General features: G+C 43.8%; 2 protein-coding genes across 3 annotated transcripts in view; one reads left to right on the top strand and one right to left on the bottom strand.

Moving 5' to 3' along the window:
• ush (Zinc finger protein ush) overlaps positions 1-13878 on the top strand; it is a 186830-nt gene that overhangs the window by 19255 nt on the left and 153697 nt on the right. For both annotated transcript variants that reach the window (XM_086974148.1, XM_022813465.2), the window contains one exon: positions 929-3572. In XM_086974148.1, coding sequence (XP_086830274.1) covers positions 3491-3572 — 82 coding nt within the window. In that variant the 5' untranslated portion in view covers positions 929-3490. The remainder of the gene's footprint in view (positions 1-928; positions 3573-13878) is intronic.
• The window catches only part of LOC147754348 (uncharacterized), a 180956-nt gene continuing 175707 nt past the window's right edge, over positions 8630-13878 (bottom strand). Inside the window, exon 5 of the mRNA XM_086974154.1 lies at positions 8630-13871. Coding sequence (XP_086830280.1) covers positions 13742-13871 — 130 coding nt within the window. The 3' untranslated portion in view covers positions 8630-13741. The remainder of the gene's footprint in view (positions 13872-13878) is intronic.

The following is a 13878-nucleotide window of genomic DNA, read 5'->3' as shown; positions in this document are numbered from 1 at the left end:
TGCGATTATAGTGTATAAACGCGTCCATATAACCACACAGTATGACAAACGAGGTAATGAATGATACATTGCATCCTTGGGCACAGGCTTAAATTTTAATCAATAAAAACAGGAATAAATTTGATTCAGATGTGGTAGCAACATGGGATTAGGCGAGTTTTTGAGCGAATACCCTTTTCTGACTAGATTACTAAAAGAGCCAGCATTAGATAAGGGACAAAGCTAAACATGCACTAACGCATATCGTTTGAAATCATTTAAAACACTGCTGTGCTGGAAAGATGGCTCCGGAGTCCCGTACTAATGATGCCGCATGGCAAACTGAGTACGCTTTAATAATATAGACTTGAAACAAGCGGGAGTTTTGAATTAAACGTGTTTCTAGATATAGGAACAAACCTCTCCTAAGTTTACAGTCCCTTCAAGGCAAATGAAAAGCATACCTTGACAAGCAAACACTTAAGTTTTACTCTTTAACGGTTGACTCTTTTCGATGATAAGTAAATCTGTAAGGTCTGCTTATCGCCGAAAAAAACGGAACCGAGCAGAGGTGGAGCAGATGTTTCTTCGAACGGAGTTATCCATCGTTCACTGCCGACGAGCAGAGACAGAGCCGTTATCGCCAGCGTGATCACCGCTAAAAAAAAAGTCTTCTAGTATGCAAACCTTAGTAGTACTAGTATTAGTATTAGTAGTACTTAGAGATGATAACAGATACAAAATAATTGATTTGATATGTTTTTTTACTTCTGGTCGATTACGCCGTTGTTGGAGTTGTTGTTGGTCCTGATGCGTGTCGTGAACGCTACAAGCTATTGAGATAAGAAATATTAAGGAACTGATGCGTATTCAGCGCGGCAAGTGATTTCACTGAGATAGTGCTTATCCGCAGATGCAATTAACTGAGTGTTTTGCTTTATTGTTTCAGGCTGTTTTAGGCCTTAAAGGACGGAGGTCAACCGGTGGGTAAGATCTAATGACGGTAGTAATAATGACAGGCTATTCTTGAATGGCGTACGCTTTCGCCGAGCTTGGACACCTGAGAAGTAAGAAATTTGAATAAGTTAATTCATGGGACGGAGGTCATCGGTGATCAGTAGGAAGCCTGAACTACACGAATATTAGATCATGTTATCGCTAATGCTTTCAGTGTAGGTTTTAACTTTAGTAGGTCTCTCTATGTGCAGCCTTTTTCACTAGTGTTTATCTTTATTAAATGCTGCCAAGCCACGTGTCTCTGTTTACGGGTCGATCTAACTCCTGCTAGCTACTACTACAACTGCTCTTCCCTCTGAAATCGCCGCATTCATGACCGGTGCTGTTTTACGGTACGAGCTGCTTTTCCCTATGTCCGCTGGTCCGCTGTCGCCATTGAGGGATTGCTCGCTAAGGCCCAGTGGGAGTCGATCATTACCGAAGATCAAACCGTCAGCACATACTGGCCCTGGTCAGCTCGTCGTGAAGGAGCAATTCCGCCGATAATAACATGACTCTTTGTCGCTAGCTTCTTTACTTTTGTATTGCCTACCAGTTCTTCCTTGACACTTGCTGACTAGCTAGCTATTCTGACAGAACAGCATCAACTTGCTCAACGCAAAGAAACATGTGTGGTCTTAGATGCGCCGGCAACGGCACTCTACGCGCGTGTGTTGACGTGTCGTCCGGTGTACAGCGAAGGCTGATGTCTGTTTGGGTGTCTGTCTGTATGTGTGTGTGACCGCGTGTCGGCAGATGGTCACCGATGGCTCGTAGATAAAGGCGCATGCGCCCACAGGCGCCGCCCCTTGGCGGGCCCGCACTACTCGATTGCTCCCTACCACCATCGTGAAGACGGCAACGACCGCCAGCATCAACAATAGCAGCACTGCAGGCTGGTTGACTGGCTACGAAGACCGGCAGCGACTTTAAGGGACTGCGAAGGGAATAGGCCTGAACGGCGCACGGCGGAGGAGTTAGCTGAATGAACGGGAAAACTGGTGAAACCAGTGGGCCTGACTGTCTGCCTAGATCTAGGACCAACAAGGACTTTGTAGCAGTAGCAGCAGGAAAAGAGGTGATGGCAGGGAAAGCGCGCGCGCGCGCGAAAGGGAGAGAGAAGGCGAAGATAGAGGGGAGAGCGTAAGGAAGCAACAGCAAAGGGTTAGCAGCGGCCGCGGGCGCTCCGTTAGCAGCACCGTCGTTGGGTGCGTGAAGGCGAGCGCCGGAGCTGTGGAGCGCCGGCCGGCGGGAGCGGAGCGGAGCCAGCCCCGATCAAGAGTCACTAGTGGCAGATTGTCAAAACGAGCAGCCCGTTGAGCCACGGCCGAGGGAAGCTCGCAGCTCGGGGACACGCGTCTGCTGCACGGACGGCGGAAACGGGCCGCACAGCCTTGTCCAGCCCAGAGAAACTGACGAACAGACACAGCGGAACCGGTTCGGTTCGATCTGATACGGTTCTCAGTTGGCTTTCATCTCGACAACGGGTTACGAATGTGTGCTAAACAAAAAACCGAGTGTTCAAGCTATAAAAGTAAGTAGAGAGCTTGCGCAGTCTTTGGCCGGGGAGACAAATGGTACTCCTCACAACAGAAGTTCATAGGAACGGCTAACTGGGCAAAGACCATCGTTGTCAACGACGGGTAACAGGCATGTGCCCGCATTTGATGTCGGGTCGAGTGTCATTTCATCGCGAAAACACTATCAATAGGATATCTAAGATGAGAATTATTGACGCCCATGTGTCCTAATCACGAGGGAAAGGAACTGTGGATATTTTCAGACTGCGCGCATTAGATCGGCGGAGAATTTCGGAGTACGCCGGTCAGAAAGGAATGTGAAAGCGTTGCTTTTACTCACGGAACGATATTTGTCAGGGGGCGCGAGATACCTGTTAGCGACGCTGGCCCGCCCCAGGTTAACTATGATTTGACATATCGCCAATGTAGTTTTTTGTGGGTGGAAGGAGAACGATAGCCAGAAGTGTGAAGACTGGCGATTGACTAGAAAAAAGTGACGAGCGACGATTGATTACTGTGTTTCATAGTGTAATAATAATAAAGGTGACGCGAAGGAGGATGTGAAGGGACAGGTGTGACAAATACAAGTGTAACATAGGTAATGACTGTGGCAATGTCGAGATGCCATTGAGCAGTGGATTCTTGATTCTGCTCCAATTTATAAGTAGGTATGCAAGTAATGAAATGAAAAAAAATGCTCGATAGCAGCTATGGATTGACGTTGTGCCGAAAGGACGTGGCATACAAGCCCTGTCTGTCGTAGGCAGGGTTCTATACTACGACGAGTGGAAGAACTTCGTCAATTTCTTCCTAAGACAGTGAATATCTTGACCTGTTCCTGGTGTACGCCTATGGCCAGCATGCGCATAAATGAAAGTTGACAAGAAGAAGGCACGCGTCTAACATAACTTTCGTGGTAACATTTGGTTATACCGGCGCCGTTGGAAACGAAAGTTGCACATAAATCTTCCCGCAGAAAACCTGCACGAGTCATAATGGAAAGCCGAATAGATCCTGGCGACAGGATCACATCACGAAGAAAACAGCCCAACCCGAAGCCTATCAAAGCGACCCAAGGTAAGCATACCCAAGCTAAAAGACTCTCGTAATATGTACGTTACTAGCGAAAAAAAATCATGTGAAATGTAATACGGCGTGCAGCTGTAAGAAAGGAAAGCGCGTCCGGCCTATCGATGATAAACACGATCAGGCCTAATCATGCTTTACACTGGTTATGTTAAAACATGAGTTTGTGAAAATTAGTTAAATCATTCTACCGCAGTTCAATATTATAGCACAGTCGAGCCCGTTCTGGACAAACGGGAACACTTTCAGATCATCAGTATTACCAGCCATCATACACTCAATCGGTATAGCTTTATTGGTCCATACTGGTCCACATAGCGAGATAGCGGAAGCTATTTATATGTTTTGAACAGCTTAGACTTAGGAGGCAGTAAATCGGGTGAATTTTAGTCTGACTATAACATTTTCTACGAGCGGTCGTATATTTTTCTATGATTGTCGTTTAAACCTGTCAAACACTTTGCGCATGCTGTGTTTTGCTAAGCACGGGCTCCTTGTTCCCGTCGCTTCCGGTTGCGTTAGCGTTTTGTCGATCTTTGTTTTCTACATGTACATACAGCATGTGAAATCGATAGAATCCCGGCCGATCCATGCGCTACTCGCGGCCAGGTGCTTTCCGCGGTTGGTGGAACAAACCTGCACACAAATAAATTTCATATAGTATTTAATTCATACGCGTTCTTCTTATCGCTACTCGCATGGCATAATGGCCATAACCTAGATACATGGTGGGAATCATTGATCGTCGCCGACATCGGCCTTCCATCGAATCGTGCTGACATTAGATCGATCGCGGACGCGTCGATGAGTGCCACTTATCTCTTCCATACGCACAGGGAGCGAGATGCACACGAGCACTCGTAAGCCAGCTAGCCAAGTAACCTATCAAGCAACGATAGCTTAACGAATCAGTTACAGAGCGGACGGTCAAATACGTTGGCACGTACTACGATACCCTGTTCCCTTATGTATAAAGTCATTCACATTTAGAACTAAACGTAGGAGAGAGCGGGGTGCAGCCTCGAAGTCTAGATAGCTTTTTGCTTGCTGCCGGGTACCCGCTGAAAAAGCCTGACGGAATCGAACCTATCTTTGGTAATGGCCATAATAGTAAACGTTTGAGTCGAGCAGATTTCGACTGCTGGCATTTTTGCGGCTGAAGCGCCGCTTGCCGAGGCAGCGCTTCCCTGTAATAGTCATGTATCTTTGGCGGCGAGAAGGGGCGTTGCTACATCAGTTCTGTATATTAGCTCGTGTTAGCTTTGTGTCTAGATGTTATTCGACTCACAAAAGAAGTATCGAATATTAGTACTTTACATTTTTGTCACCGGTGCCCGTCTGTATTCGTTCTGTGCAGTGTTTCATTAACCGAATTACTGCCGTCATCGTCTTTTCTCGTTTCCCTAGCGCTAACGCTACCACCGCGAAGACAGGCGCTTCCGGTACCGTTCCGTTCATTCGTGATCTCTATCTAATCATGATTTCATGTCGACGTCCAGAATTCGATCGATTCAATAGAACGTATCACAACAGGCAACGCAGCAGCAGCGGCTGTCACAGCGTAGGCGGCTGTAGGAAGTCGCATAAGCATAGGCTCCGGCCGCAAACGCGATCACTGGTACGAAGAGAAGAAGATGGCCGATCGAGCCAATGTCATCTTGGCAGTTTAAGGCGCGGCAAGTGACGCTTACTTCTGTTGCCGTAGCTAGTTCTGTCACCATGACTAACTTCGCTGCCGCTACCGTCATGGTTGTTAAGGTGCGTCTCACCCCATGCACTTGACGGAGATGCGTTTCTGATCTTGTTCAGTCATCATTGGCATGGCTGGCTAGTGGCTGATCGCCCTCCTGTTGAGAGACAGGGATTCTGTAGAGCATTTACAACGACACACAGGATCAGGGATGGCAAGAGCGACCAGATCTTCAATGACAGCGATGGCGCTATGAACGGTCAGTCGATGAGCAATTGGTGGGGTATTCTAACGTGAGTCATTGTTAACGTAATGAACATACCGGTTACCGGCACAGCGGCCCGTCAAGCCAATGCAAAGGTGTTAACTATGTGTTAAAGTGGAAACAAGCCCATTCGGCAGTAAACCCAATTCTGGGTTTTTAAGCTCATATCGTCGACAGTATGAACTGGATTGGGCAGATCTTTCCTTCGCTCGCGAGATGAAGGCAAGTTTTTTTTCTCTGTTTTGTCCCGTTTCCATGGTTTGAAGAAAAGGCCAAGGAAAGTCCCATCGGATGGTGTCAGTCTGGCCGCAGAAATAGCCGAGGTAGTTTCCACTGAGTTCCAGGCAGGCTGACATTGCTGGTCGATTTCAGTATTGATTGCATCTACGGGGTATAGAAAAGTCTCTGCTTGACCTTTTCGTCCGTTGGCTTTGGTTACACGGCGATGTCAATTTCTAGTCCTTACGGGCTACTTCTGATAATGACTGCGAAGACGAAAGTGAATCTACCGAAGCGGTGGCAAAGTTACCTGATTGGACGTAAGTCAGCTGGCTTTCCCCCTTTGAAAAACGGGTACGTACTCTGTAAAAGTATTGCAACTAGACAGTACCTATAGCCAAAGCGGTAAGTGTTCCTACGATACGTGCAGAAATAAATCTATTACGTGTATGCATGTTAGAGTTTACTCGATTTTTTGCTAGGCTTTCAGTACTATCTTCTTTTGTCCACAGTCGTATCTTCGTCTAGCCACGTATGGAGCCATCAGACACCGGATTAACATAGCTATCCATAGAACATAGGGTGTGTATAGTGAAACCAGTACAGATTAGCAAACAATTCCAGTCAGAGACAAGTACTAAGCGCAGTCGACGTACTTCTGAAGCTAAATTCTGTCCATAATTCACAATGTCTTCTATGTAACGATAACGATTCAAGCGATTCAGCTAAAATATCATATAAATACAAAACAAAGTACGAGCTCAGACGGCAAAATTTGGCCGATAGATCGTATAGAATTCGATGCATTAATAACCTATGCAGGATACCTAATTAACGCTACGAGAGGGATCGGTCCCGTCATCTTGAATGTAAGCAGAACGTCCACACATTAACTAGGCATCCTTGAAAAATTGTTTCTTTGTCATGCGCATTATCAAATGAAGTCTACAGTAACGAAATTTCCATAACAAAATTCGATGAAGAGCTAATTTGGCAAAAGCGAAAAGACGCACACGCTCCCCTTACCACTGTACCTCTGAGAAGACCAGGGAAGTCTATACCACTAATAGTTAAGAACTTCTGCGCATAAGTACACCTAAATCGTGGCAGGATTCTTGTCGTTCTGGATTTATCTGACATCATTCACAAATTATCGATCAGCAGTACGCTCCTATTGAAAACGTCGACGAAGTTAAGAAGAACTTCGAGCAGCTGAAGCTCATTGTAAAAGGAGAAATGCGCAAAAGAGCCTTATCGAAGCATCATGTAGAAGGACATAGCAAAGTTGCGTACCATGTCCACAAGTGACGTTTACCATTTACGTATGATCATCAAAAAAAAATGTAATATTTACTCCACTTGATAGAATATGGTAAAAATATACCGCATAGCTTGCTAATTTCCATTGTTCGCAAAGAGCCCGTGAGGCTGCTATTTAGCAATTTGGCCATGCGATCCATTGCTGCGATTGTGTGGGTAATTGACCCTATATTCATACTGTACAAGGATAGGACCTATCTCATGATAAGGGCATAGGCCACAGTCTTCTCAGAATTTTCACGCCGAGTCCAACGTTCAGTTAAAGCAGAGTTTAACCGGCGAATCCTATTCGCTTCACCAATGAAAAGCAACTGTATTTAGGAACATTCCTAAGATCTGTCTCATAGGGCGAAGGGGGCCTAGCTTGCAACAAATCTCGACAGGCCGACATTACATAAACAATTTGCTCGTGAGAAGCCATTCGGATCGGCCTGATTTTCGAACGCACGCAAAAGCGGCTTCCTTTCATCAAAGATCTATGGGAATGATCGATCCCTAAAATTAAACAATCCTTCACGTTCAAAATCATCCGGGCAAAGTATCTCACAAAGAGGCCAAATATGACGCTCGATTATGTTCCCTAACAGCGTTTAATTTACGAAAATGACGAAAAAGAGCACATATAAATAAATCGACGTTCCGACCTTATAAAATGTAGAATAGGGGCAAACATGTGTGAGTCTCAGGCTTTTCACCTTTGCATTTTTTTTTGAATTTTTTCCACACTTTATATGCAATACGCCGCGAATCTATCGTCATTATTACTATATTTTTATTAGTATTATCTAGGTCCGTTTAATGTGCGCTCACGTTTTATTCAAATCTATGTGATTACTCAGTAAAATCTAGCGCGGACAAAGTGCCGTAATAATAGTTGAGTTCGGATATTGTTTCTTCAATTATTATAAAAAAAAAAATCAGAAATCGTACTCAAGAGACTAGCACACAAAAACGATGGTCCGCTAAAAACGACGTTGTCAAGCAAAAACTCCGAGAAGGAAAGCAGGAGAACGAATTTTTCTTTTTCATCGAGATCGCTATGCATCGATAGGAAGTCAGGACGAATCGAAATAACGTCAGAGGCCGTGGTATTTGCGCAATTTACCACGACAATCCTTATCACATACCAAAAATGGGCGACGAGGACAGCCACTTCCATAGAAAAAGCTATGGATTTTCGAAGCTAATTAGTCTTTTGATCCTTTAATCGTTAGCCCTAAGTTAAGGCCGAGAATGGTTGCCCTCAAATTAATAGAATGCTGTTCTGTTGTTGGGAACAGAAATATCGAAGCTAAATAACAAAATGTTTGTATTTAGATAAGTGTCCAAGCCACAAGTCTTGGCTAGGTCTCGGACTTGTCGTTGAAATATATGTCCAACTAAGCAACCTCTTTACGGCAATAAAATGTCGTACCACTATGGGATCCATTGGAACTTACACAGGTGACAGTTTTATTTAAATATTATCTATCGCTTCCTTCCGTTGCGGCTGTGGGCTTGATTATTGGCCAGACACAGCCGAGATCAATTGCTTCTCTTTAGAGTTGGTACTCAAAAACGCCGACGATCTGGGCACTTCTGGGACCACTTATTTACCTGATTAAGTCGATATAGCAGGTGTTTTCGCGAATAATGATACCATCACCTTTATTTTGCTCATCGTTATTTATAAATATGATAACGATGCCCGTAAGAAGATCCAATCAAAGTTTGTGTCTGTAGGAACTTATTGAAACCAATGACACTGCTATTGTAACAATATAGTTCTATCTTTTTTGGCCTCTGCCATACAACAGTAACTCTTTTCTGTGGTCGAAAATGAAGCTCATTACTAAAAAAGGGAACGTGGATTTCGTTTGAAAAGTCACATACTATCCAGCGTTTATGATAGAGTTCTTTTATTGAAATACTTACACACTGTTATCTACCTATACGCACTGTTCTTGGGCATTACCTTGGTTTTGTGCAGAGATCTCATCACCATGTTGCATTAGAGACCCAACATTGATTTTGTCCCTCACCCTCTAATCTCCTCTATCAGATCTTTGCGTCTCCTTTGATCTGATTTAATTATCAGTTAATCGCTTTCTTTACTATATCCTCACCGCTATTTTCAATAGAGGTATTCTGTTCTGTTCTAAAAGTTCACCTATTAGAATGCTTGCCTCGTGAACAAGACTCTGGCCATCTCCTGGGCCCTTGATCGACGTGTCAGCTCGCCTTCCAACTAGCGAATCCATGTAAAAACTCTATAGCTCACTTGGTACTCCCACAGTCCGACTTCTTATATATCTTATTATGACACCATAGCCATTATTACGCTTGTCTCTTTAATTCGTGCCACGAACTAACGCGCCGTCCTGCGTTGTTATCCACTTGTCTGGTCCTTATATGTTTATTCCATATACCTGAACGTAGATGGAGAATTGCTATGAACGGCCGGTATTTTCGTCGTCGCCATCGCTCTTGTTAACATTGCGCAGCAATAACGTGCCTTGTTTAGTCGTACCATTTATCGCGGTAAATCCGCTTGTCATTTTTTCTCGTGATTGCAGTTTGTCATTGCAGCTGCTGTTGGCGTTGCTCCTGCGGGGCATTCAGTGAGGGTTTTTGAGAATCAGGTACGAAGCGAGCGCCGAAGGCCTACGCGCACGGGAAAGATGGTACGACTCGGCAGCACTTGTTTGCTCACGTAGTTGACAACGGTGCAGCGTTTGTTCTTGGTTAGTGGCATACAACGACAGTGATGATCTCATAAATTCACCGCAGTCGGCGAACACTGATAAGGACGTGGAACGAGAGACGAGGTAAAGTCCGCGATAACCTGCCACAATGAAGACAGAACTCATGCAAAGTGGGGTCTGAACATTGATTGGGGTTGAATCACTCGGCCGGATCCGTAAATTTGCTGGGCTCATATATAGCGCTACTACGGCAATACACTGTTAAGTATGATAATAAGAACTGAAGAGATAAGCCCTTTAGGGCAACAAACATCAAGTAGTTACCACCGCTGGCCATTAATATCAGAAATCGTGTTAATCAAATTCAGTTTCATTACTGGTAGTGGAAAACAAAAAAACATCAAAGAGGACCGCTCAAAAAATATGGACTCTCATCGATAGACTGTGACGGGAAATGCATTTGGGATAGTCCCTGTTTCTGAAAATATTCCCCTTCACTTATAGTAGGTACCCTGTCTTATTATGACCAAAATATTTCCTAGTAATTATCGAACACGATACGTCCATCATTTCGTAGCGCCTATGAAATCGACCCCATGTCAAAGGTTGAACGCACTTTGTGCTACTTTTAGGTTAGCGAACGCACTGCCGATAATATTTTGGGAATATTCTGGTAAAATTAAGATGGACGATATGTGATAAATACACTTATTCTGCTATGAGTGTACAGTGAAAATCGCCTAAATAATGACACAATCAGCGATACTTTCGACAGTCGAAACGCGTTTGTTTGAGTTCGTACTCAGTATTGAAATAAGGCTCCATATAATTGGGCAAATTACAAATAGGAGAAACCAGTGTACCATATAGAAATTATTAACGAGCCTGAACGAAAACAACGACTAAACAATTCTAGTGTGGTGCATGGTAGCGTTTTTACTTTAGCTTTTGAATTAAGCTGACCTCTGTTTTTTACTCGCGGAGAGCTGCTCATAACTTTAACGCATGGCTCGTTTTTATCAACCCAACCATAAACATCGTAAATCTCACATTTTCTACGCTGCATGGTATGTGCCATGATTTTTAGATTGTCCTAAATATACGAAAAAAAAAAACACCGCTATTTCCAGCTCATTTCAACCATGATATTATCTGTATAGGGCATAGATAAGATTACCACATCTCTGTTTGTTTAATAAAAATCGGGACGTCCTCTTCGCTAACCCTGTCGCACCTGTCATGGAAGATTACTTCAGAGAAGTATCTCGTCATCAATATGAAAGTGAATCATTTCTACCACCTTAGATCCCACAGTTAACATCTAACTGTGACTAATTGAGCTACTTTTCAAACAATACTACTCATGCTCCATGCTCCGCTGTATAGTTTTCATATTACTCTTACCCCACGAAGACCCGTTCCAGATTCGCAGTTTTCGCGGCCTGCCTGCATTATCGATTCGTGAATACACGCGGATAACGTATTCACCGGCTCTTGCCATTGTCATTGTTGACACAATAATTGTATGCGTGAGTGAGGTGGCGAGTTCCTCTGTGTCTGGACATAAGCTTGCTTGCACACTCATATCGAAGTCACCACGTCTCACCTATGAGACCGTTTTTGGTGCTGCAGATCTCACTCACTTCTTGCTTCGAATTCTTCGCACTTAGCACTTAGTCCTGTTTGTGTGAAGCTAATGAAGCTACGTCTCCGACTAAACCGATCACTCCCCCCGATCCGAAAAACTACCCCTGACATTTCGTCGTGTACCTGCCAGCAACAAGCTTAATGTCTCCCCTGCTATCTTATTATCCTCTCCCTTGCTTGGGTAATTCTGATAGTGACGCCGGTGCGGTTTCCGTACTGACGCCATGATGGTATCGCACCGAGATTACGGGTGCGTTGTGACGCTCGCATATCGTTTCAGAAGTCTCATCGTGCGATAATCACCTCATAAACCAACGGCAACTGTAAGAGGTAAATGCAACAACGGAATCCACCCTGAAGCAATGACATGTGTCTTTGTCTTCTGCTAGAACCGTTTTGCCATGACCGGTTCGACAACACGGGTCATATTGAATTGGATGTACATGTATACAGCGGCGTTATATATAGCTGTTATACGTCTTTTTCCCTGGTTACGCGCCTACAGTCGTCCTGCGTTGAACTTCTTAAAAATAGCTTTTATCTCATCAGTTTGATGTTAGGATAAGATTAGCCCAACTTCAAATTGACTGTATAGTTTTTTCTTCAATTCCGTATATTCGTAAATTCATCACAACCTAATATAGGTGATATGAGACTAAAATTACCGCAATTCTATCTGTGCAATAGCTTTACTGCTAAAAACGTTCCGCCCTGATCGAAATAGGACCGATCAGAGAATTTAGTAGACTACCATCGTCTGAACACTGGGTGGCCTATTATAGAGTATGCGCATGCTGCAACAGGTCCAAGACTCAGCGCAGGTACTCGAATGAACAACACCTTAAAGTAAGCAGAAAAATCTAGGCACATCTCCCCCCATCTTACCGTGAATTCGCATTGCATAAGTCCAAACCAGTTAGCGCCTTCTCTCGTTTGAACGAACGAAGGACTATCTGCACACAATTAAGGATGATATACAGTTGTGTGTACGCAGTCTTCCATGACTGCCGATGAGACTGATGCATGCATCACAAATCGCTAAACGTACGCGCCGTTAAACTTTGTCATTCGCGATTAAATAGCTCTTTCGGTGAAATTCTGTGAGGACCTTCCTGCTAATCCCTTGTCAGGGTAAAGCCAATAAAAAAAAACTGAATGATTTCAATGTGGTGTTGTCGGTAATCGTTTGCACGGGTTTTCAGTGATCAGTAACTAGCGGATCGATCAGCCACCGAATTTTATCTGGAATTGAAAATCCTTTTTTCCGAATGATTCTACGAACCTTTGTGATTCTAGCAAGTTAGTCTATATCGTACCCACCACTAATTGCGCTCTACATGTTCCGCTTTCCGCCTGCATTGTGCAATGCCCGAAAATCTTAATTTAGAGAGGTATTGAGACGCGTCTTGATTGGCTGCTTGTTAACTCTAGAAAAAAAAAACGAAGCAGACTCATAATCAAGACAAACGTCAGCGGTAGTTCGATTAATATGTAAATAAAAATTACTAACGTCTACCGTTTTTGCGCCGGACACCAGCGTTTTTGTGAAACCTCCAACAATTACAACGGAAAATTACGGCTCACTTTATTAAAGCAGCTTACGATGTGACTGCTGAAAATACGCAAGTCGATCCCTACACGAAAACTACAATAGTGAAACTTCTGCTAGCGCTTCAAACGAAACAAAAAAGCTACAGAGGTGCAGTTTAGACAATTGATGTATTTCGACTACCGTACGTAGTGCGGTGCGATCGTTCACGAAGATTTTAGGTATACGTTCTATGCTACCAAAGTTACGTGGAAGCTTACAAGGACGATAAAACCAAAAACACTTGGTCAGTAGACTTGGGTCTTGTTAACGATCCAGACGACGTTCTTATTTGTTATTACTTCCTCATAGCTGTGCTCACTAGGGAAGCTGGCATCTTGCCATACCTGTTTCAATAAACAGAGACGTCGAGAGTTAACGTACGTAACCATAAAAGATCGTCTCGATAACTGTTTTCACTTGAATGGCGTTCAACATGAATTTTATCCTAATTTATGGCAAAGCTCATATCTACACGTATTGAGATACCAGGACCTGGTTCTATACTAATCATAGTGAACTGACAGCATAATCATACGAATAGGGTAACGATTTAGTTTTACAAATATAATATCATGAGCATTTCCATACATCCTATAGAAGATAAATAGCAACACGTTTCATTTACCGTTATACACATTAACAAAAAAGCTTTTTTTCCGTCTCAAAAAACCATTCTTTCTATCGATGTGTAATTGCAATGAAGTATAGGCAAGGTTACACCGATCGTTCCTCGCGCCATGTCTGTCACATTCTGGAGAACGATGAACGACAACTATTTCGCATCCGCAGCGTAGGAACTTCTTTAAAGTTAGTTAATTTCCCTGCGTTGCTGAAGGGGCATCGTTTGTCCTGAGCACTGTTGTTGCAGGGCAGGCTGAAAG

Source organism: Varroa destructor, unplaced genomic scaffold (genome assembly GCF_002443255.2).
Source record: "Varroa destructor unplaced genomic scaffold, Vdes_3.0 BEIS01000007.1, whole genome shotgun sequence".
NCBI lineage: Eukaryota > Metazoa > Arthropoda > Arachnida > Mesostigmata > Varroidae > Varroa > Varroa destructor.
This window is presented reverse-complemented; position numbering and strand designations above follow the sequence as displayed.